Genomic DNA, 25,933 nt, shown 5'->3' with positions numbered 1-25,933 from the left:
TTTAGTTTTAGCACCACTTTAAGCAAACACAAATTTTTGGTCTTTTCACCTTTAGGCTAGATTCACATATTACGACCTGTGCGTAGGCAGCTTATTTGTTTCAAATCAGCTGCCCTACCTGCAGAAACATGGGGAAAGAAGTCCCTGACCTCTTTAAATCGAACCACACCATTCAGTTTGTCACATGCGAAAAACGCACTGCATTTGTCGGTGCTTGGAGGTGCTCAAGGCACCTATGCACACTTTCTAAAGTGCAGCATGTTTGCCTGAGGGTTAGGAACGTGCGCAATTCCTGACCTACAGTAATGTGAACCTGGCCTTATATAGTAAACAATAAAAAAAAACAAAAAAAAACAAAAGTGGTCATTAAATACCACCAAAAAACCTGTCCGTTTAAAAAAAAATAAAAAATAAAAAGTTAATTTTGGTACACTGTTGCATGACTGAGTAACTGTCAGTCAATTTATCACAGCACTGAAAAATGACCTGCTAATGAAAGGGTATATACAGACTAGTGCTGGCTATATAACCTGCTGTGACCCCTAGAAACCAATCAATCAAAATTCAACTTTCATTATTCTATTTTGCTGAAATTGAACGATCTTCATTCTGTATGTAGCGCTTTACTTAATTTAATACGCCACAAGAAATATTTGCATGATATTACCAGACAGCTGCTGTTGAAATTTACTCCAGATAAACATGAACCTTACAAAACAGGTTTTTCAAAGGGTTATTTTAGTTTTTAACACAATCTTCTAGACATCTCAGGTCTGTGCATTAATAATTCAGCATCCAACCGTTCGATTGCAGAATACAAAAGGAAGACGAGAAGCGCTGTCTAACCTTTGCTCGCTGTCTGCGAGCACTAAGAGAGAAGCAGACGCACTGAATCAATCTATGAAAACCATTTCTCCTGGTGTTGCTGCTTTTTCTATTGGAAGAGCACTATACTGCGTAAAATGAAAACGGTTTATATTAGTTACTAAATCTATACAATTTTTCTTCTGTATTCTTTCCCTGCGGACAGAAAAGTGGCATGTGCACAGGTCTCGACGTCCTCATAGACTATGGGGGTTATTTATTAAAACTGCATGGTGCAAAATCTGGTGCAGCTCTGCATAGAAACCAATCCGCTTCTAGGTTTATTATCAAAGCTTAACTGAACAAGCTGATGTTAGAAGCTGATTGGTTACCATGCACAACTCCACCAGATTCTGAAAGCACCAGTTTTGGTAAATCTTCCCCTATGTATCTATTCCCGCACCCTCCACAGCATTGTCACACAACTTTCTTTTCCCATCACTACAAATATCCACATTTTGTATGCATTTTTACATCGCATTTATGTGTGTTCCATTGCACTTATGCATGTTCATATGCGAACAATTGCATATTACTGTGCTTTTTTTTTTTTCTACAGCACCGGGATTACATGCAATATACTATGCATGCATTTAAAAAATGCACCCAACTGCATCTGGTGTGAGCAAGCCTTAAAACATTTTTTAAAACTATTGAAATGTATTCATTTTGTCAGTCTGTAAATTAGCTGAAAGTGTTACTAAACCCACAACAGTAAAATCAACCTGTATATGCAGTAAAGCATGCTTGTTATACTCACTGTGGAATCTAAGGGGTTAATCCTCTGCATTGTGTAAAAAAAAGCCCCTCCTCTTGTTCAAATGTCCACGTCTTATCTTCTTTTAAGACAGACTGCACCCGTAGCTATTCTGAACATGCTCAGTTTAGTGTGTATTGCTAGAGAGGTTTTTTTTTTTTTCTTGGGAGAGTGCATGTGATCAGCACAGGGCCAATCTGCACTGTCCAGACAGAGGTCAGGGGTTTTGCATCCTCCTAGAGCAGAAAGAAAACTTCTCCTGCATGCTTTAACTAGTGCTCAGCTGGACACTGATAGAAGCCATAAGACTGCTCTAACTGCTAAGAAAAGGTATTTAGCAGTTTATATTTACTAAAATAATTGCATTTCCATGTCCTGGGTACTGTGGGAGACCAAATATAGTGAATGCAGGGTCCTGAGTTTGATAACACTAACTTCTGCAGCCTGCTGTGTGGTGCCCAGGGGCAAACTGACAACTCATCGGGCCCCCCCGGGCAATAGGGTATCATGGGGCCCGTGTCCTTGCCCCACTCATATCACACCCAAAAAAGCCTATAAAAAAACAAAAACAAAAAAACAAAAAACAAAAACAAAAACAAAAAAAAAAAAAAAAAAAAAAAAAGGTACCAGGGGCATTTCATGGGGCCCCCTACTGACCCCGGGCAACGCCCGAGTGCTCGAATGGTCAGTCCGCCCCTGGTGCTGCCATCAGAGTGCCTCTCAGTGTGAGGCACAATGACATTTGATCCAGCAGACTGGTTTGTAAATAAACCCATGTGATCATTATGATTGGCTGTCTTCATAATCACATGATCAGGATTCAGAATCAGAGTAGTTCCTGACTGTTTGTTAAGACAGAGAGCTGTCAGTGATGGCACAGTGTTAGAACTAGGAATCCACACTGCTACTTGCAGACTTATCTTTCCCATAGCACTGACAAAACTTTGGGAATGTTAGCTTGACCATAGATGAATTGTTTTGGGCTTTTTTGACCAGCTATCTTATCTACACAATCGAGGAGGAATTCTCCCTACTGTGCCATTGTACTTTGACAGTGGAGAGACTCTTTCACTGTCAGAATACACTGATGAGCGCTGCAGCTGATTGGATGCATGCACTGACTGAATGAAAAGTTTCCAACATTTCCATTCAGAAAAAGCCAATCATTAGATTGACTTCTCACGAGTGGAAACAGCCATAAATGGATCAAATTTCACCCGGTTCTTGCAGAACCAGTCAAGTTTTGATACGTCTATAGCCAGCTTTATTCTATAAATTGTTGAATTTGAAGTTGGGAAGTAGTTAAAAAGAACCATAGGTAAAAAAATAAGGAAACTGCCACTGCCTACTTGTTTTTAAAGGTGCAGCAACAGGGCTATCATTCTTAAAAGAGAAGTGCAGGAAACCTTGAAAAAAAACAAACATTTATACTTTCTTAGATGGCAGTAGCATTGATCCAATGCTGCAACTTCTCCCCTGCCGAATCTACACCGAAAACTGAGCAATCAAAGACCACTGATTGCTCAGTTCTTGGCTCTGGTCCAAGCACAGAGCAGTGAGAGAGAGAGAATTACAGCTGTATCTAAATTGTGCTGGAATCACTCCTGAATCAGCATGAAGTCTCACTGGACATTATCTTTGAAATCGCACTAAAAACCTCCGTCAAATCTCAGTGCATACATGTGAACATAGACTTGGTGTTCCTCCTCCCTGAATAAGCACAGGGGCTTCTGAATAGCAGAAGAGTCCGTAGTGGAGGAGGAGTGTGTTTGAAGGACCAGCAGATTTATATACACTAACAAATTGAAGTCAAACTCCAGCTCACACTGCAGTTACAGCTAATTTTTTTTCTTTTGGGATAAAAGTTTTACATAATGAAATATAAGCTGAACATTGTAAGCACCCCTGTCAGTTTTGAAACAAACCATTTACCACTAACTGCTACATTTGCAGGACAGCTTGTTCTGTTGAAAAACAACTGACTTACTGGCTAGATCTTCAGATGAAAATTAAGGCAGGATAGCCTAAAAAAAAAAAAAGAACACAAATGCAGCCATCACACCTAAGAATTGGTAAACTGCAAAAGGATAATAACTGTCTGCTTTTGAGTTTAATACTGCTTTACCCAGGTCAGTTCTTTGGAGTGAACCTTTAATCACAAGTTGATGGCTGTTAAAGTGATGCGGCAGCTGCATATCAGTGTCACGAAGCCAGCAGCCCGGTGTTGTCCCCCACCCACTAGTGGCCTCCCCCCCACCCTCCTCCCGTGGTTCCCGGGATCACCCGCTCTTAAAGGAGCCCGGGAAATCAACTGCCGGCTAGGAGAGAGAGAACGTTGTGAGACCGAGGCAAATCCATGCCTTGATTTCACATGCAAACACTGAAACCGCAAGTGATGCCACTTCCAGTTTCAGGTGCACCATCTCCTGGCCAGTACAGCCAGGGGACACACTAAGCCAATCTGTGCTTGGTTAGATGGTGTGAGTGAAGGGCAGGGAAGACATTGGGGTCTATTAGACCCCTAATGTCTCCATAAAGAGTACCTGTCACCTGCCTAATACTGTCACATAGGGATTTATTAACCCCCTGTAATAGCAATCAAATAAAAGTAAATAAAAAATACATTTTATAAAAAGTTTAAAAAATAAAATTATATTAAATTAAAAAAAAACATTCCATAACCCTCATTGCCCCGCACACCTGCGCAAATACAAACGCAAGCTCTGGGTGTGCACGTGTATGTAAACCGTGGTCACACCACACATGTAACATATTGCCTCAAATGTCAGAGTGAGAAAAAATAATTCTAGCACAAGAACTCCTTGTTAACTCTAAACTGATGAGCTGTAAAGGCTTTTAAAGTGTCCCCTATGGTGATTTTTGGGCAGCATAGTTTTTGGGCGCACACAATTTTAAGCCAAGGAACGCTTGATATCCATTTACTCGATGCAACCTCATCTTTTATATTTTTACAAAAAAATTAGTATTCTATTGTGTCTTTTTTGCACTAAAGTAAATTTTATTAAATTTTTTCTTGGAAATTTGCGTTTAAAGTCTGCATCGCATACTAGGACATTATATTAAAAAAAAAAAAAACAAAAAAAAAAAACAAAAAAAACTTACCTTAAAAGGATAAGTTCACCTTTGGGAACATGTTACATGTTCCACCCGTTTTAAGGGTGGGACATGCAGCCTGTTCCCATAGCCGCAGCCACCTCCCACTGCCACCCCTCCCTCTGACAGATAGTACGGGGAGAAGTTCCCCTGTACTATCTGTCAAATTTAAAAACGGCACGGACTTCCGTGAATGAATGAACTGCAAGTCCCGACAGCCTCAGCTGTTGTCGGCTTGTAGTTTTCAATGAACTACAACGGTGCTCTGGAGCGCCGTGGCAGTTCATTGAAGCTTCCTGTCAGAATATCCGCTTGCCCGTACATCCCGTATGGCAAGCAGATATTCTGACAGGCCTGCAGGAGACCTGCATGGCACCAGCGATCTACTGCTGGTGCAATGCTTTCGAGACTCTTGTAGACAAAAATAACAAATGCACATTTTTTACCTGCAAGAAAATGTGCATATATTATTTTTGTCTAAAAGGTGAATTTATCCTTAAAAATTAAGCCCTCTAGCGGTGCGCTATCACATCACCGCTGTAAAGGCTTCCATCTTCACCCGGTCTTCCTTCCAGGTCCGTGAGCTCCGGCCATCTGACTGACTGACCGGCAATGACGTCACTTCTGTGCATGTGCACGGAAGTCATGGGCCATGGCACGGGTGTGCCATTCCTTTAGAGAGCATGCACAAGCTACGAAAAAAAAAAAAAAACCCTGAATATCTCTTAAATGGTGCATGTTTTGGAGATATTCATTATACCTTTATTATCATCTTACTCTAGGTAAAAATGAACAAAGTGGGTTTACCACCACTTTAATAAAACAGTTGCACGAATATCATGTGATAGAAAATTACTAATTTTAATGAATAATTTTTATTAAAACAATCACCTTTTTATTCTACAGGGCCTCTGCTTTCAGAAAATATATAATGTTTTGGTGGTTTAAGTAGTTTTGTTGCCAAAAATTAAGATTTTTACATGTATGCGAAAAATAAAAAAAAATTGCTCTGGAGCCGAACTGGTTAAGGATAAGTCTGCCCCCCCAAACTGCATATTTTCTATGCTGTTATTACTGCCCTGTTGATAATTCAGTATTCAAAAGAGTATGTTGAGTGGATGTGTTGGATGGCAAAGAGGCGCATGGAAGTTGCAGGTTCAGTGCAGGGATTTTTCCATGCCTATGATCACATGATATTAAATCACATGACCAAATGCAGAAGCTAAATGGAGCTAAAAGGCCGTGTGCCAGATTTGTATCTTCTCTGCACAGCTTGTTCAGCAGATCGTGTTAGGTTTAGAGTAGGACAATAAAAGGTTGCAGTAGGGTAGAATGGAACAGTAAGAAGGGCGGCTCAGCTTAGCCTATATCTTGGAAGATATGCCACCAGATCAAACTCTAAGTACTGCTGATCCGGACTGCCTGATATCAATCTAAGTGAGAACAAATCGCTACTGTTCAAAAAACACAACAAATGTCAACCAAATACCACTGATTTCAAACGTTGTCAACTTTACAGAAAATCTACATGTTTGTGAAGGAGAATATTATCCCTTTTGTATACACCAACCTGTATTTCAGGAAATGCTCACTATTTTTATGTAATATTTTTGTCTAGGAAAATATTCTTCAGCTTAAACAGCTCAACTATCATGCAGAATCAAGCAGTCGATTATAAAATACTACTGTCCGTGTCCATTCTACAAATGGGAACACTACTTCAAGTGCTTGTATTATACACGTCAGCTTGGGCCTACATTGGGAGATCATGTTAGCAAAAGATTTAACCGCTTATTAACAATTACCTCTAACAACAACATAAAACAAAAAGCAACTTACAAAGCACATATCAGGTTTAGATGAGGCTGAGAAGATCAGGCCAGACTAATGCAGGCTGTAGACGGGCCTTTTATCGGCCAAATTTTTGGCCGATAAACGAAAAATCGGTCGGCCCCGTTGCCGATGCTGCCACCAATGTCCACGGAAAACGGCAGTTTTCCAGCATGATCGATAACAATAAATGTGAAGATCTGCGAAAAATAGCTGATGGGCTGTCCCCACTAACGGTGCCAATATCGGCCGATTATTCGTGCAGACAAAAATTCAGCTGATAAATGACCCGTCTATGACCTGCCTTAGATAAAGCAGATCTTGAAATTATATCAAACCCAGTAATCATTTTTGCACTTAAAGTGACCCTGTGGCTATACTAAAAATGATCACATACAAGGCATACCTGTAAGATAAGATTTTGAATACTTGCCTTTCCTGCTGCCTCGGGCCACCAAACACCTTTTCCCTTCAGCAGAAATTGTCCACTGTGAAACTGAAACTTCCAGAAGCTTCAGTCCCTCCTCAGCTCTCACAGGTTCTTGCTGCTGACCTCCACAGCATTACAGAACCCAATGTAGCACACCCCTGAAAGAGCTGCTGGTGATTTAATAGCACACACAGCCAGGCACAAATCATTTTCGGCATTCTTCCTCTGGCTCAAGAACCAATCTAGGGTTTTTTTTGTTTTTTTTTTATTGGGGGAATGGTGAACTTGGATAGATATGGGGAGCATAGGATAACCCAGAACTGTAAAACTTGAACAACTTTGAAGACTGCTTAACTACTTGCCGACTACAGATAGCCGAATGACGGCTACACTGCGGCCGGCCAGTTCTGGATGGGCGTCATATGACATCCTACCAGAATGCGCTCTCCTGCGCGCCCCCGGGGGCACGCACCTGGCGATCTCCATGATCGCTGTGCCCTACGGACACAGCTGATCACGTGATGTGGTAAAAGGCCAATCACAGCGGCCTTTTACCACGTGATCAGCCGTGTCCAATGACACACTGATCACCGGGAAATGCAATTCCCGGTTCTCGGCTGCACTTTCCTCACGCTATCAGATTGTGAGGAAAGTATTGCAGAGAACCGGCAGTTGTTAGAGCAGGGATCGGCACCGATCATCAGGGCACTGATGATCAGTGCCCTGACGATCGGTGCCCAGCAGTGCCACCCACAAGTTCCACCCACCTGTGCCCAGCAGTGCGCCCACTAGCTCCGCCCACCTATGCCCAGCAGTGCACCCACCTGTGCCACCCAGCAGTGTCACCCACCTGTGCCCACCAGTGCCACCCACCTGTGCCCACCAGTCAGTGCCCAGTGGTGCCGCCAGTCAGTGCCCAGCGGTGCCGCCAGTCAGTGCCCAATGATGCCAGTCAGTGCCACCTATCAGTGCTGTCTATCAGTACCCATCAGTGCCGCCTAATCAACGCACATCAGTGAAGGAGAAACTAAAAAACTTTTTTTTTCAAATTTTTTGCACTTTTTTTGTTTATAGCGCAAAAAGTAAAGCGCCCAGCAGCGATTAAATACCACCAAAAGAAAGAAATTTGTGAGAAAAAAATCATAAAAATTTCATATGGGTACAATCTTGCATGACCGCGCAATTGTCAACGTGCGACAGCGTTGAAAGCTGAAAATTGGCCTGGTAAAGAGAGGGTATAAGTGCCCGGTAGGCAAGTGGTTAAGTTGGCTACTCAGCACAACGTTTGGTTGTCTTGCACAACATTTGCTACACAGCACAACTCCTGGCTGTATTGCACAACTTCTGGCTGCACTTTCCGAACAATATCCCAAAGAATCTCAAGCTGCCTGTGACTTGTAATTTACTTTGAGTCCTAAAGTACCTCACTGTCACCCTTGCAGCACTGGGGTTTTGTACTTACTCAGCCACAGGATCATTAGTTGTCTCCTGCCGATATCCCTCCAGGTTCTTCTTAGAGATGGAGTTGTAGACTCACACTGCCTCTAGACAGCTTGAGCTCTCTCCCACAGCTTCCTTCTGGATCCCAACTGTGAGCTCTCTCCTGACCTTCCAGATTCTTGGCCTGAGCAAAGACAACTAATAAACTCCTGCTCCTCTGATGACAGAGGAGTCAAAACTAAATTTGCCTAGCAGTCTACTCTAACCTAGGTGGGTGCTTTCACAAAGGATATGGAGATCAGCACATGGAACCAGTGAGAGCTGTGACTGACCAAGGAGATCGACACAACTGCAAATGGCAGTTTACTAGCCAACTTCCAGGGGGCAATTTCTCACAATTTGAGTGGTGTTTGTTGGCCTGGGCAGCAGGAAATCTTTAACATGCATCCCTTGCCTGTGATTGTTTAGTTTACACTGGTTCACACTAGCCGCACAGTAAAATGTAGCCTTTTACTGTGTGGGCAGCTGTCAGTGTGAGCTCCTGCAGGCAGTAGTTTTTACCATCTTTTTTTGTTAAACTTTTTTGGAGTGTCACATAGTGACACTTCATCCATGTATCTGCATAGCAGTATGGTGCGTTGTGCTACAGTGTGGACATGTGGTGACATCCAATGCAATACAGAAATATACAGACATGCTGCATATTTCTGAACTGCACTGCACACCAGTGCTGTGATGTGAATTGGACACATAGAAAACAATTGTTTTCTATGTCCCCTAGCAGTGATCTGCATTTATCAAGTGTGCAAAAACACAAGTCATTGTACATAGTGCGAACGAGCCCTTAAGATCACTCTAAAGTTATGAAAAAAGCTAAAAGTTATAACTATAAATGTATTCATTTTGCACTCAGACAGTAAAGGCAAGACTAGTTATACGTGAATTCACTGGCTTTTGCTCCAGAACTTAACCAGGTTTTTATGTTAAATTTGCATATAGTGGATTATGGTTAAAACCCATCCCATTGGAAAGATTTCCTTTGACTTCTTGTCCTAAAGATGCAACAGGAAGTGAGATGAAATATATTCAATGTGGGGGAAAACGTCCTCTTAGACAGTACTCGTGTTCCAATGACAACTGTAAGATTGCCCATCACTTTCTGTCCCGGTGATAGTGGTCTCCAGGGCCAATTGAGAGGGTTAATCTTTTCATCGGAAACACTGAAAACAGCCTGACAGGGGTTGTGACCCTTGACTACTGTATCCGAAACAAAAAAACACCAAGGATCCCAACAACAAGACGGCCCAAAACACTTCTGCTCCTCTGCCACTCTAAGACATGGTATAACGAGTACAGGAGAAGGTAAGGATACTTTTATGCTACCTTGGTGAGCCAGTAAAAAGGGGATTTTGGACCCCTTTACTTATTCCAATGGAAAAAAAAAAAAAAAAAAGAACTTGCAACCTTACCCCAGTCTTCTGTGTTTCCCATCCCACTGCAGATCTTGTGGTGTCTTTTAATTAAAAGTACTGAATACCCCATTAGACCGTGGGGAAAAAAACAAAAAAAAAACAAAACTAGATTCTTTGTTGTGATAAGGAAATGTAGTGAATTGTAGTAAAAGTTCTTATTGATCGGTGGTTTCCAGCCAAAAAGAAGGAATAGGGTTTATTCTTAAGCTACGTTCACACTAGCTTTGTCAGCAGGAGTCAGACAGGCGTTTGGGAAGCGTTTTTAATGCTTCCCAAATGTCTATGAAAATTCTGCACATGGCAGCACACAGTGCTGTTCACACTGAAGCGTTAGTGTCGCGTCGCAGTGTGTCGCGGCAAAACTGACGCCTCATGTCGAGTCAGGAGGAGTTAAAGCCTCCCATTCAAGTTGATGGTGCCGCTCCTCAAACGCCTGGTAGGTGTTTGCGGGACGGTTGCGACGCAGTTGCGAGGCGTTTGCGGAGCGTTAAGACCATTAACTTAATTATAGGCGTTTGTGGTGCGGTTTTAACGCTTGGCAGACGCCTATCAAACGCCTCAAAACCGAGCATAGGGCATTTGGGGAGCATTTGAGGACCTTTATAAATGCTTCCCAAACACCTGTCAAACGCTATAGGGGCGCTTGGCAAGAGTTTAGAAATAAAGTCAAGTGTGAACGAGCCCTCAGATTGTGCCTTTTTTTTTCTCCTTCTCTAACAAAAAGAAGGGTTGGCCACTTGAAGGTCATGACATCTGATCACAGCTAACTGGACTCTTTTTGTAGGTTTTTAACATGAAGATGACCTGATGCACGAAGAGAAAGTAAAAAAAAGTCCTATGGACTTTTCTACCTTTTTTCTTTTATTATAGGTAAACAATGATAGGATTTTATTATAACTTTTAAAGAATTTTTTTCTTTTTCTTTTCAATATGCATTCCAGGGATCAATTAAGGCAGTCTATGGACTCTTTTACCTGTTCACTATAATAAAGGATATACCTGCCCCAAGTTGCATATAATTTTCCATATTTCCGAACCTTCATCCTGGATACACAAGAGACGTGAAATGTTCAGTGCTCTATAGTCCCAGACTACCAGGTTGGCCCCTGTTCTTTAGGGGCTCCTGTTTTTTGGGGCCCCTTTCTCATGAAGCACAAGTCCAATCCCGCGAGGTTTAAAAGGCTAAGACAGTACACTGTCCCCAGGGGTGGAAGCCTAGGGTTACCAAAAACAACACTAGGTGGACGTTCCCCAGTCTCTCAATAACTCGTCTTACCTGAAGGTCTTGTCATGCAGTTTGAATGCATCGTCAGGCTGAATCTCTCCCAATTTTGGAGAAGTTGATCAAAAATAAGAAATGGAATAAAAGTGCCAAAAATCCAACTTCCAGCTGTAGGTTTTATCTGCTATCTAAACCTGGATTTCAGATGCGTTGAAGCTGTGCCTTACATTCTGCCTGGGTCTGCTCGGTACAGCAAACAATAAATGCTCCTCCCTGACCGTGGAAAGACTGTACTTCCTCCTCCAGCCAACTCTCACTGCACAATGACACTTTGACTGCTCCGAGATGTTTATTGCTGCCTAAAGATCAACAAACATGCAAACAATTCCTTTCCAAGACTAAATGTGGCTCTGATGGACTACAAGTCCCAGCGTCCATGCTACGATCTTCATTCTCTGTGGTCTAGTTGCAGTTATCCATATGTGCTGGTGTATATGCTATACATTAGCAATTCTTGTACAAAACTGTCACATCTAAGGTTAAATAGAACACCTAAGGCCTATTCCTATAGGGCAGGGTGGGCAACTGTGGCCCTCCAGCTGTTGTAGAACTACAAGTCCCATGAGGCATTGCAAAACTGACAGTTACAAGCATGACTCCCAAAGGCAGAGGCATGATGGGACTTGTAGTTCACCAACAGCTGGAGGGCCACAGTTGCCCACCCCTGCCATAGGGTGTACATAACTAAGCCACTTGAAGGCTATGTTTACCTGCAAGGGAATGCACAGAAATTCCATACATCCCCATGCAGGCAATCACATTGCTGTCAATTGGGATGCAGGGGCTGCACGGACACAGCCACCGCTTCCAGTCTGACATCCATGCAGGTGTGGGGGTATTCATGTACAAGGATGTCACACAGGGAGCAACGGCTGTTTCCGCACAGCCGCTGCATCCCAACTGACAGCAATGCGGCTGCCTGCACGGGGATGCCTGGAAAACCTAGGTATCTCCAGACAGGTAAACACAGCCCTCCACGGGCAAACAGTTATGTACACCCCACGTGAATGAGGCCTAACACCATAAAACAAATACTGAGAAAATAAAGTGTATGTTCAAACAGTTCTTTCCTTCTGGATACAGCGGGGAAGAAGAAGAACCTGTCTGGTTTTATTGCTATCTGGGGGTTCCATTACAGAAATTTTCATTAGACAGAAACAGTTACAGAGAGACAATAGTTCCAGACAGAAGTAAGGCAGGCTAGAACCACCATCAGATTTTTATAGTGGTCTGGGTCACTGTTGCAAATTTACCATCACTTCCTGTATATTGAAAACGTTGTCACTGACATTAGGTAGGTGAAATCTCTCAAACCAAGTCCTGGAAAGGAGTACAACTGAAACTGGTGTGGACATGCACATTAATAAAAGAGGAGGGCCAGTCAAGATCATCAAGATATTTTCCATTGAGACTAGTCATAGCGGATTTGTTCCTGTGGTCTTTTTGCAATGTAAACTACTTTCACTCTGATCCGCGGAAAAAATGCATATGTAGCACCCCTCTAGATAGCCAGGGGAAGCTAGTTGCAAATTGCTCATTAGAAAGGCTGGGCAGCAGCCTGGGAATGGTCAACAGGGTCACAGTTAGGGCTGAGAGGCTCTGCAGGTCAGTTCCCTGATCCCTCCCACTGTTCTAGAAACTTGGAGAAGATTCTAGAAGCAGTGGGCAGGGGTGAGGAGGAGCTGATCTACATACTGACCAATCCACAGGCAGGATGGTTGGCATGGGGTCAGGACAGCCCTTAAGTATGACTGAGCTTGTCGAGTAGCTGGAGAGTCAGGTGAAAGATGGGAAAGAGAGGCAGAGATGCAGGAGCCTGGGAGGGGGCCCAGTGGGAATGGGCATACCTACAGGCTGGGACTGGACAGGAGGATCACTCAGCCTCACCAGTCCCCAGAAGCAGATCTACCTGTGGAGTCAGGAAAGGAGCCAGCCCAGTGGAAGGCTTGAAGGCAGCCACTTAACTAAACCAGCTCACAGGAAAGAGACCGAGAGTAATCCTACACCCCCTGGGCCAGTTAAGGGGTATAAAAAAAACATTCTGGTGGGAAACCTGACTAGCTCCTTACCCAGGACTGCTCATTGGGAAGCAGGCAATGGATTCTTGCCCAGGGATTCCTCCAGACAGCTGGGTAAAGAAGAAGATTTATCTGGGGTCTGGGGTGGTACACCAGGAAAGACTGGAGAGCTCTCAAAGACGAGTTGTGCTGTGTAAAGACTTGTATATAGTTCCCAGGAAGTTGTCCTCAGTTTACTGTTCCTTGGGCATCCCATGAATACCTCAACCCCAGACAAGTTTATTACCCCTAGTAAAATGAAAAAAAAATAAAAATCAACGACTGTTTACGGTCTCTGGAATGCAAGCCTGTGAAAAGTGCGTGTTGCCTGGCTGTGCAAAACTATAGGGGACCCAAATCTTTAGCGACTCCTAAGGGGGTAGTGCTACACATATTTGCAGGGTGTTTTTTTTTTATAGGACATGTGACTCAAAAACAGCACCAAAAACGCAATGTGGGTGCATGTTTAATGCGTTTTTGCCACATTTTCCACTGATTTTAATGGGGAGGTGCATTTTTTTTTTTCACTGCACCAAACCTGCAGCAAGCAGGATTTTAAAAACGCATCGGACCCATAACGGATCAGTGTGAAGAGTTCCATGGAAATACATGGTCACATGTTTTTCTTCTGCTCTCCTTTTAAACGCAAAAAAGGATCATTGTGAAAGCAGCAGTGTTAGTAATTTAGCAAACTGTGATTAAGCAACTATCCTGTAAAGCCTTTGCCTGACAAATGTCAGTACAGTGTCCACGGGTGCTTGGTGCTGTCATTATGTTTCAGACTGATCCTTGACATACTAAAAAATGATGTTTGTTGACCAATGGACCTGTAATTTTGATACTCACAGGCCTCCTGTGGACTTAGTCAGTGTGCTTGTGTTGATATGAAAACACACATAGTTGAAGCTTGCCTTCCAGCCTTTTGACCTATAATGTAAACAAAGAAAAGCAGCAGCAGGGTGAGCTGAGCTGCTGTCACCACTGGGAGGGGTTGCAGCATAGTCTGAGTTACTGATGGGGAAAAGGGAGCAGGCAGAGCTGATCTGCTGAGTCACTGCAAGGAGGGGGCAGCAGGGTGAGCGGAGCTTCTGAGTCATTGCTGGGGAAGGGGGGAGCATAACTGAGCAGCTGAGTTACTGCTGGGAGGGGAAAACAAGACAAGCTGAGATGCTGGGGAGGGTGGAGTAGGGTGGACTGAGCTGCTAAATCATTAGTGGGGGGAGCAAGGTGAGCTGAGCTGCTGAAAAGGACACCAGTGTTTCTGCTGTGAATTTTAGGATATGCTCCACAGTGTCTGCAGACACTGAGATCAATGAGGCCCCGCTTTAAAGTTCATTTACTGTTTAAAGCGTTTACACATACTTGAAAGATCTTTATCCTGACCACAGGTCAGGCTAAAGATGACCTGGATTGCCAGACAGAGAAGTGAGATTCGTCATTCCAGAGAACAATGTCTCCACTGCTCTAAAGTCCAGTGGCGGCATGCTTTACACCACTGCATCCAACGCTTTGCATTGCACTTTGTGATGTTCCTCCACCCCAAACTCACTCATCCATGTCTTTATGGATCTTGCTTTGTGCACTGGTGCGCAGTCGGGTTGGACCAGGAAGGGGCCGTCCCCAAACTGTTTCTAGAAAAGTTGGGAGCATGAAATTGTCCAAAATGTCTTGGTATGCTGATGCCTTAAGAATTCCCTTCTCTGGAACTGAGGGGCCAAGCCCAACCCCTGAAAAACAACCCCACACCATAATCCCTCCTTCACCAAACTTTACACTTGGCACGATGCAGTCAGGCAAGTACCGTTCCCCTGGCAACCTCCAAACCCAGACACGTCCATCAGATTGCCAGACAGAGAAGCGTGATTCATCACTCCAGAGAACATGTCTCCACTGCTCTAAAGTCCAGTGGTGGCATGCTTTACACCACTGCATCCGACGCTTTGCATTGCACTTGGTGATGTAAGGCTTGGATGCAGTTACTCGGCCATGGAAACCCATTCCATGAAACTCACTGTTGTCCTAATCTGAGGGCCAAATTAAGTTTGGAGGTCTTTAGCTATTGAGTCTGCAGATAGCTGGCGACCTCTGCGCACTGCATGCTTCAGCATGCACTGACCCCGCTCTGTCATTTTATATGGCCTACCACTTCATGGCTGAGTTGCTGCTGTTCTCAGTTGCTTCCACTTTGTTATAAATACCAATAACAGCTGACTGTGGAATATTTAGTAGCAAGGAAATTTCAAGGATGGACTTATTGCACAGGGGGCAACCTATCATGGTACCATGGTTGGATTCAATGAGCTCCTGAGAGTGACCCATTCTTTCATAAATGTTTGTAGAAGCAGTCTGCATGCCTAGGTGCTTTATTTTATATACCAGTGGCTATGGAGGTGATTGGAACACCTGAATCCAATGATTTGGAGGGGTGTCCCCATACTTTTGGCAATGTAGTGTATATATAGCCGCTTGTTTTTTTTCTCAAGGAAAGCATGAAGAATGAAGAACTTATATTTTAGTAAGTCAAAAAGCTACATACAAAAAAAAAACAAAACACATTGTAAAAGAAAAAAGTCAACATTCTCTTGTGAGCCCCTGTATTTCTCTAATCACAGTGTTCCTTTAAAGTAAACCTGGCAGCCATTTTAAATACTTAAAGATGAACACCTGGCATAACATTCACCCCTCTTTGTGTCCTGTACCCCCAACTAATTGATGAGCTGCCTTAATAAAATGCTACATTTTCCCAACTAAATCAGTGGTCATGTGACATGCTGCACCAAGCCTTCTATCTTTTTTATGGTAGATGAGTAGGGTGCTCCATCGGCTGAGCCTGGATGACATGGACAATTCCTATTGGCTGTCCAGTGATGAGATCCAAGAGCAAGGACACTACAAAAGAGATGTGAACACAGACTGCCACGCTGGATCCAGTCATGGCTGCATCACCAGGCTAGGGGAAATAAACGGTGGACTTAGGTGGGTATAAATCTTCTTCAGAGGTTCATTTTTTTATCTCAAATGTGTTGAATGTTTAAAAGGGGGGAAGGAATGGAAGTGGGGTGTTTTTTTCCCTGACATCAGCTTTAAAACTAAAAGCCCTGCCTAACAGGAGGCAACCAATGCATTGGCTGCTATCCGTAAGCCAGAAAAATTTTCTTTGAAGCTGTTTTTTTCTGGGGACCCGACTTCCTGAATTCTGGACTAAACTCCTCTCACCCTCTTGCCACTTGTCCAGTGCTTTCACTTTACTGCAATATTCACTATCAAACTGGAGGTGTCCCTCACAGTGCTTCTTTTCCACCATAAAGTGTCCTTAGTCTTTCAGGGTAAATGACAACCAACATCATTCAATCCATTTCTTCTGAGCCCAGTTAGTCATGGGCACACTCCCAGCCTGTAACGGAACAGTGAAGGAGAAGCAGTACAGTGATGAGCTCATCTCTGTCATTCTGCTCTCTTCCCCTATCAGTATGCTCATTGTCGGCACATAAACTGGATTGGTTGCCTGTACTGCTTCTCCCTCTCCAAGTCTGAGCTCTGCTGTACAGGAACTGTATACATTTAATTATGCATTAATGATCTCAGAGCTGAATTATGCATTAATGATCTCAGAGCATTTATTTGTGTCTTTTATATCTGGAGTAGAGCTTTAATCCAAGCATATAAACTGCTCCTGTCCATGTGTCAAAAACGTATGAACTCTGCCAAATTGTCACAGTTCTGACTGCTCTGCACTGCAACCCAAAACAGTTCCATGAAATCAATATAGTTATTAAACAGTGCTTTATTGATCTGAATAATGAGAATACACTTCTTTACAAATTTTGCCCAAAAGGCAGCTTGTCATAGAAAATATACTTTATCCTGTTGCCAGCTCCTTAGATCTGCAAGAGAAGAAGAAGCATTACATCCCATATTTCCCAGGGGCACAAATCACTCTCCATATATTGTGGTTCCAACAACTGGTCTATACATCAATACTTTGTCCTGTAAATACATAGGTGCTAATGGATGGAATCAAAGAATGCAGCCGGGGACACAGGCGTTCAACACCCCAAGAAGTGGCAGATGTAAAGATTCTGCTGTAGCTCTACAAAAAAGTAAAGATCTGGTGAACAGGTGGAGAAATAGGTAAGGACTGGTTATGTTCTGTGCCTTTTGGGCACAATTTTCTTTTGAACAACAGAGTCACTTTAGGATAATAATTGTGAATCCCAGATTTCTGGACCTGTCAAGAAAGCCTTCAATTTCTCATAAGAGTGTCACTTACAGGAAACAGCCTTTGTTTCACAGGTTAGTTATTCGAATTGCATAAGGCCGTGCCCTTGGAATGTCACCTGACAAAAGTCAATAGGAGAGGAATGCGGAATTGCAAGGGGCGACTTTGCTGTGATCCAGAAGCAATCTGGGATAGGGGACAGGAAATAGGTGCTATAGAAATATGAACAGTTCACAGCAATCATGAATCCACATATCACTCATCAATTAGGAGCATCCAAACCTTTCCCTAATAGAGTAATTAAAGTCTTGATCTACATAGTTGTTCTGGATCAGAATGTCTCTCAGCATTTTTTTAGAATGAAAAATCCAAAATGTTAAATAGAATGTTTCTTTCATGAAAGTATCTCTTTACGCACAATATTTCTAAAATACGCTGAAACTTTCACAGGAAGAAGTATTAGTGTCTATTTTGCCTACCTGCCTCCTTCAGAGTTTTATTGATTAGTGATTTACAGGCATGTCTTAAAACATAAACGGACACATGAAGGCAGCGAGGCATATGCAGCCGCCTCCAAAACCTTCCTGTCATGGTGAATGGCATTAAGCCTTATCTTCACATATTCCTTTTGGCCCATCACAAAGATGGTCAACCTCCTTGGCCAGCAGGAAAATCCAGGAGGTAGACAGGCGCTTGTTTAAACAGCCTAATATTCTGCTGTGAGGCCTGGGAGACTGTTGGGATGCCCCACTGGGTGACTGCACTTCATAATAGTAGCAGTTTGTCTCCCTTCCCACCAGTGACATGCCTGCACAGAATTTTATTACTGTCAGTGTCCGTATTAAGGAGATTAAACCCAACTTACTGTGCAGGTGAGGGTTTTCAGGAACAGGAAGCAGGGAGGTGAAATAAAATCTCTCTAAGAGGATACAGACATTAAAAAAAAAACTGGTGTCAGGACCTGCATTACCTGCTGGTGGCACTGTGCTTCCTAGAGTGGAAAGTTGTAATTCCAGTGTCCACCAGAGGGTGTCTCCCAGCAGCCAGCAGTCTCTAGTAATCAGTCTCCACCTGATGCTGGCTGCTGGGCAGGTATATAGGTCCCCCTCTGCTAGTACATGGCGTGTCAGCGTTTTGCTTTGCTGTGCTAAGTCAGATGCTGCAGCCATTTATCCTGCTAATGATCTTGCTACTGCTCTTGCCCTGTATCCTGTACCCTGCTGCCTTATACACTATATTGCCAAAAGTATTGGGACACCTCTTCAAATCATTGGATTTAGGTGTTCCAATCACCTCCATGGCCACAGGTGTATAAAATCAAGCACCTAGGCATGCAGACTGCTTCTACAAACATTTATGAAAGAACAGGTCGCTCTCAGGAGCTCAGTGAATTCAAGCAGGGTAATGTGATAGGTTGCCACCTGTACAATAAGTCCATCGATGAAATTTTCTTGCTATTAAATATTCCACGGTCAACAGTCAGTGGTATTATAACAAAGTAGAAGCAACTGGGAACAGCAGCAACTCAGCCACGAACTGGAAGGCCATATAAAATGACAGAGTGGGGTCAGTGCATGCTGAAGCGCACAGTTCCCAGAAGTCGCCAACTGTCTGCAGAGTCAATAGCTAGAGACCTCCAAACTACATGTGGCCTTCAGTTTCACACAACAGTGCATAGAGAGCTTCATGGAGTGGGTTTCCATGACGAAGCAGCTGCCTCCAAGCCTTACATCACCAAGTGCAATGCAAAGCATCGGATGCAGTGCTGTAAAGCATGCCGCCACTGGACTCTACAGCAGTGGAGACGTGTTCTCTGGAGTGACGACTCACGCTTCTCTGTCTGGCAATCCGATGGATGTGTCTGAGTTTGGCAGTTGCAAGGAGAATGGTACTTGCCTGACTGCATTGTGAAAAGTGTAGAGTTGGGCTTGGCTCCTTAGTTCCAGTGAAGGGAATTTTTAAGGCACCAGCATACCAAGACATTTTGGACAATTTTATGCTCCCAACTTTGTGGGAACACTTTGGGGATGGACCCTTCTTGTTCCAACATGATTGCGCACCAGCACACAAAGCAAGGTCCAAAAAGACATGGATGTGCGAGTCTGGGGTGGAAGAACCTGACTGGCCTGCACAGAGTCCTGACCTCAACCCAATAGAACACCTTTGGAATGAATTAGAGTGGAGACTGCAATCCAGGCCTTCTCCTCCGACATCAGTGCCTGACCTCACAAATGCACTTCTGGAAGAATGGTCAAACATTCCCACAGACACACTCCTAAACCTTGTGGACAGCCTTCCCAGAAGAGTTGAAGCTGTTATAGCTGCAAAGGGTGGGCCAACTCAATACTGAACCCCACTGACTAAGACTGCGATGTAATTAAAATTCATGTTTGTTTAAAGGCAGGCATCCCAATACTTCTGACAATATAGTGCATCTTCTCCCCTTGTTACTGTATCTAGTCCCGATTCCCCTTTCCTATCGTCTCTGGTATTCCTTGTTACACGCACAAAATGATTGCTTGTTTCCTGTTTGGCGTATGGATTTCTTTTGTTTATTATTAATCAATTTACCTCACTGTATATAATCTGGTCTCTCAGTTTCTAAGTGTAGCCATGCAGATATGGTCATCTCTGCTGCAGGTTCCTGACACGGGCCAAAATCTCCTTACATTCTCACATTAAATAATATGTAATCTGCAAATTTCATATTTCTGATATGTGCCTGCTGTACCATGTACTTGTCTAAAAAAGTACCCTGTCCTCTTTGTATTGCTTCCTTTGTGTGAAATCTCCGGAGTTCCTGCCAGTCTCTCTGCTTTCCAATCTAAAAAAGAAAACTGACCACACTAGGCGTGAGAGCCCAGCGTGGTCAGTTCTCTAGCTGTGCTGGGAACACAGCCTGCTCTCCTCCAATGATCAGACTTGTTCTGACAGCCCCCCCCCCCCCGCCCCCCCGCACGGCCATTCACTGACCTTTAGCTCTCTATGCAACTGAGAACAGGGGGTATGTAATCACTTATAAGAAAAAGAAAGAAAAAAGTATGTTTTTTTATATACAGTATGTATACACAAATGTCTTGCCTTTTATTTCCATTTTAAATTGTATGGGTTGGTTTTACAAAGGTGAGGGGTTACATATACTTTAATCTTTTCATTACCTTTTATGTTTGCACATTTTGGGTCTGAAGATTAGGTAAAGTGGTAGTAAACTGCCAGAAAACAGTCTTCGCCTGCAAAATAAATGTCATAATGTGCTAGTATGCATCTCATACTAGCACATTATATAAGACTTCCCTTAGAAAGAAGCCCTCCAGCGGCACATTGTCACCACGGACAGGGTTACGATCTTCACCCGGTCTTCCTTCTATGTTCACGGGCTCTGGCCGCTTGATTGACTGAGCCGCAATGATGTCACACGCACGGGAGTCTCAGCCGCAGCACAGAACTCTGAAGGAATGGCACAGGTATGCTGTTCCTTCAGAGTGCATGCGCCAGTGACGTCATCGGCTGCAGGGACACTGAATATCTCCTAAGTGGTGCATGTTTAGGAGGTATCCCTTGTACATACAGGTAAGCTTTATTATACACTTACCTGTAGGTACAAGTGTCCAGTGGGAGTTTAGTTCCACTTTAAAACCCACAAATATTATATAGGAATAACTAAAAAGGCCATGGCCCATTCCAAATGTCATTTCCATGAGACAGTAAGAATATCTAATTTAATCAATATCAAAAAACTATATAAAACTAACCAAATATTTTGGGACTTTTTAGGTACCATCCACATGTATTCATCACACACTCTTATAAATTAATAAAAATAAAGTACATTTTATATAGCACCCTCCCAGGCTAGGTAAATTTAGTATGGCTTGCTCTGTAATCAGAGAAGCTGTGATCTGCTGCCCTGATCTGCTCTGGCTCCAACGCTGGAGAGGTGTGCCCAGATGGTGGGCGGAAGGCAGGTAAAAAGCTGGCAGGGAGATGTGTTCTTCCCCTGGTGGAAGGGGCACCATGTGCTTCAGAAGGCTGCTAATCCCTGAGGCCTCCTTGAGTGGCTGCTGGACTATTCCCTCTCTTGGATTGAGCCCATGGCCTTGCTTTTATAGGGATTCATGAGTAGAGCCCAATCTCCTGAGCTGAAGGTTATCTATTGTCCTCAGCTGTGGATGTTATAAATTGCTCCATTGAGCCTAGAGTGCTATTCTATCTTGTCCTCTTCAACTGCAAGAACCCAGGCTGTTCCAGTCTGCTCCTAATAACTGTCCAAACCTGTCTTGTGGTCCTCAGCTGCAGGAAACTGACTGTTCCAGTCTACTATCATGTCCCACCCATGCCCCAATGTACTCCTGGTCTACAGCTGGGAGTGAAAGACTGTTGCTACTACTTAGTGGAGAGGTGTCTCTGCTAATTAATGCCTAATATTCTTCAGGTCCACAGATGGGAGTGAAAGACTGTGTTGCAGTCACCTAGAGAAGTGTCCTCTGCAACTTTATGCCTAGACATTTTTGGAGTATCCCATACTGCATTATCTTTCTTAGTTAGAAGTTTCTGCAATAAGTTAATAAAAAGGCATCCCTAGACTGATTATTGCGGTAGAGTGATGAACGGTTGCTGTGTGCCTGGTTGCTTCTGCACCAACGTTGAGAAAGAACCAGTTAAAATTACAGCGGCTCTTACAGGGGTAGCGCTACATACAATTTTAAAATTGATCTCCAAAATGACAATTAATGTTGTTTATAATGCCCATAAATGTACATAAAACCTTGTAACATGAACAATTCTAATACGCATTCCTCCAGAACAGCCTATTCCCTTATACCAGCCTTCACTTAATGGCAGAGCGTGGTTCGGATCTGCACCATTGATAATCCAGTTCGGATTGTCAGCCCACCATTCTGCTGCGCTAGATCCTCAGTCAGCTGCAGTCATTGGTTGCTATGATTGCCAGAGTCATAGCAACCAGTGACATCATGTTTGTGCCCCACCCCATGCAACAGGCTTCTCCTCCTAGTTCCTGTCTCCTGCCTGGCAGCTCTAATAGACTCTGTTGATCTATAGTGAGACACTGGTGGGGGAATCTGATGTATGGACCACTGTGATAGGGACACATTTTGTAAGTGGGCACACTGATGAGGGAATCTGATGTATGGGGGCACTGAAGGGAACACTTTATATAAGGGGGAACCCTAAAAAGAAGGCACTCTGATAAGAGAACTTGGGAGTATGGGGGCACTCTGATGGGACAGCTGATCTATGGGGGGACCTCATATATGGGAGCACTCTAATTGGGACACCTGATATATGGGGGCACTCTGATGAGGGAACCTAATTTTTGGGGCCACTCTGATGGGGACACCTAATGTAAGGGGATACTCTCATGGAGACACCTGATGTAAGGGGATACTCTCATGGAGACACCTGATGTAAGGGGATACTCTCATGGAGACACCTGATGTAAGGGGATACTCTGATGGAGACAGCTGATGTAAGGGGATACTCTGATGGAGACAGCTGATGTAAGGGGATACTCTGATGGGGCAACTGATTTAAGGGCATACTCTGAGGACACCTTATTTATACGAGCCCTCTGATATGGACACCTTATATATGGGGGCACTCTGATGGAGACAGCTGATCTATGGGGGGACCTCATATATGGGAGCACTCTAATTGGGACACCTGATATATGGGGGCACTCTGATGAGGGAACCTAATTTTTGGGGCCACTCTGATGGGGACACCTGATGTAAGGGGATACTCTCATGGAGACACCTGATGTAAGGGGATACTCTCATGGAGACACCTGATGTAAGGGGATACTCTCATGGAGACACCTGATGTAAGGGGATACTCTCATGGAGACACCTGATGTAAGGGGATACTCTCATGGAGACAGCTGATGTAAGGGGATACTCTCATGGAGACAGCTGATGTAAGGGGATACTCTCATGGAGACAGCTGATGTAAGGGGATACTCTGATGGGGCAACTGATTTAAGGGCATACTCTGAGGACACCTTATTTATACGAGCCCTCTGATATGGACACCTTATATATGGGGGCACTCTGATGGAGACAGCTGATCTATGGGGGGACCTCATATATGGGAGCACTCTAATTGGGACACCTGATATATGGGGGCACTCTGATGAGGGAACCTAATTTTTGGGGCCACTCTGATAGGGACACCTTATGAAAGGGGGCACTCTGATTGGACAACTGATATATGAGGGTATTCTGATTAGGGTTCCTGATTTATTAGGTTACTCTGATGGGGACACCCAATGTAAGGGGATACTCTCATGGAGACACCCGATGTAAGGGGATACTCTCATGGAGACACCCGATGTAAGGGGATACTCTCATGGAGACACCCGATGTAAGGGGATACTCTCATGGAGACACCTGATGTAAGGGGATACTCTCATGTAGACACCTGATGTAAGGGGATACTCTCATGGAGACACCTGATGTAAGGGGATACTCTCATGGAGACACCTGATGTAAGGGGATACTCTCATGGAGACACCTGATGTAAGGGGATACTCTCATGGAGACACCTGATGTAAGGGGATACTCTCATGGAGACACCTGATGTAAGGGGATACTCTCATGGAGACACCTGATGTAAGGGGATACTCTCATGGAGACAGCTGATGTAAGGGGATACTCTCATGGAGACAGCTGATGTAAGGGGATACTCTCATGGAGACAGCTGATGTAAGGGGATACTCTCATGGAGACAGCTGATGTAAGGGGATACTCTCATGGAGACAGCTGATGTAAGGGGATACTCTGATGGGGCAACTGATTTAAGGGAATACTCTGAGGACACCTTATGTATACGAGCCCTCTGATATGGACACCTTATATATGGGGGCACTCTGATGGAGACAGCTAATCTATGGGGGGACCTCATATATGGGAGCACTCTAATTGGGACACCTGATTTATGGGGCCACTCTGATGGGGACACCTTATGAAAGGGGGGACTCTGATTGGACAACTGATATAGGAGGGTATTCTGATTAGGGTTCCTGATTTATTAGGTTACTCTGATGGGGACACCTAATGTAAGGGGCCACTCTCATGGAGACACCTGATGTAAGGGGATACTCTCATGGAGACACCTGATGTAAGGGGATACTCTCATGGAGACACCTGATGTAAGGGGATACTCTCATGGAGACACCTGATGTAAGGGGATACTCTCATGGAGACACCTGATGTAAGGGGATACTCTCATGGAGACACCTGATGTAAGGGGATACTCTCATGGAGACACCTGATGTAAGGGGATACTCTCATGGAGACAGCTGATGTAAGGGGATACTCTCATGGAGACAGCTGATGTAAGGGGATACTCTCATGGAGACAGCTGATGTAAGGGGATACTCTGATGGGGGCAATTGATCTAAGGGGATACTCTGAGGACACCTTATGTATACGAGCCCTCTGATATGGACATCTTATGTAAGGGGGCACTCTGATGGGGACGGCTAAAGTAAGTGGTACTCTGATGGTAATAGCTGATGAACAGGGGTAAACTGATGGGGATAGCAGATGAAGGGGGTACTCTGACAGGGGCAGATGATCTAAGAGGTACTCTGATGGGGATAGCTTATGTAAGGTGGTTCTATTTTCTTTTACTTGAAATGTGGATGTGATTTGCATACTTTTAGGGTTTACTAAGGAGAGATTCGGACCTCTGTGGAAGAAAATCTTACCGACCGGGCCTTCTTGAATCTTAATTCATTACCCCTGCCTTGTACAGCTTAAGTTTTGATCTTTCTCATCTTGGCTAACAAGGCGACCTTTCGACACCTTTCTCAGGTCAAGGGACCCACTTCTTTAGGAGGTATATAGTGGTAAATATCTTCCAAGCACCTACAATGGGCACGTGAGCCTCAGAACTGGACCACGGAGCAATGGAAAAAGACTGGGTGCATTTGTATTATGCAGTATGGGTATAAGGCAAGCCAGCAGAGGCAGTGTGATACTTTAAGCAATGTTCTGCTGGGAAACCTTGGGTTCCGCTAACCATGTGGATGTTACTTTAACATGTACCACCTAAACATTATTGCTGACCAAGTACACCCTTTCATAGAAATGGTATTATCTGATTGCAGTGACCTCTTTCAGCAGGATAATGCGCCCTGCAAACTGCAAACATGGTTCAAGAATAGTTTGATGAGCACGAGTTTGAGTCATTGACTTGGCCTCCAAATTCTCCAGATCTCAATCTAATTGAGCATCTGTGGGATGTGCTGTGAAAACAAGTTTATCCCATGGGGAGTCCACCTCGCATTTTACAGAACTTAAAGGGCCTGCAACAGATGGCTTTGTGCCAGATACCACAGCATACTTTCAGAGGTCTAGTGGCATTCGTGTCTGGACAGGTCAGGGCTGTTCTGGCAGCAAAAGGGGACCTGCTCAATATTACGTGGGTGGTCAATAAAATTATGG

At 44.0% G+C, this 25,933-nt stretch overlaps 1 protein-coding gene across 4 annotated transcripts in view; it reads right to left on the bottom strand.

Annotated features, from left to right (window-relative positions):
* FGD4 (FYVE, RhoGEF and PH domain containing 4) overlaps positions 1-25,933 on the bottom strand; it is a 219,754-nt gene that overhangs the window by 89,731 nt on the left and 104,090 nt on the right. Inside the window, exon 1 of one of the 4 annotated variants that reach the window (XM_089680744.1) lies at positions 11,184-11,363. The exons of the other annotated variants lie outside the window; for them this stretch is intronic. Within the exon in view, the coding sequence (XP_089536870.1) occupies positions 11,184-11,214 (31 nt within the window). The 5' untranslated portion in view covers positions 11,215-11,363. Of the gene's footprint in view, positions 1-11,183; positions 11,364-25,933 lie in introns of those variants that run through there. 4 annotated transcript variants of the gene reach the window in all.

Source organism: Staurois parvus, unplaced genomic scaffold, assembly GCF_062004578.1.
Source record: "Staurois parvus isolate SC_StPar_1 unplaced genomic scaffold, SC_StPar_1.0 ptg000249l, whole genome shotgun sequence".
Lineage (NCBI taxonomy): Eukaryota > Metazoa > Chordata > Amphibia > Anura > Ranidae > Staurois > Staurois parvus.
The sequence above is the reverse complement of the archived record's forward strand: the minus strand, read 5'-3'. Positions and strand labels throughout refer to the sequence as shown.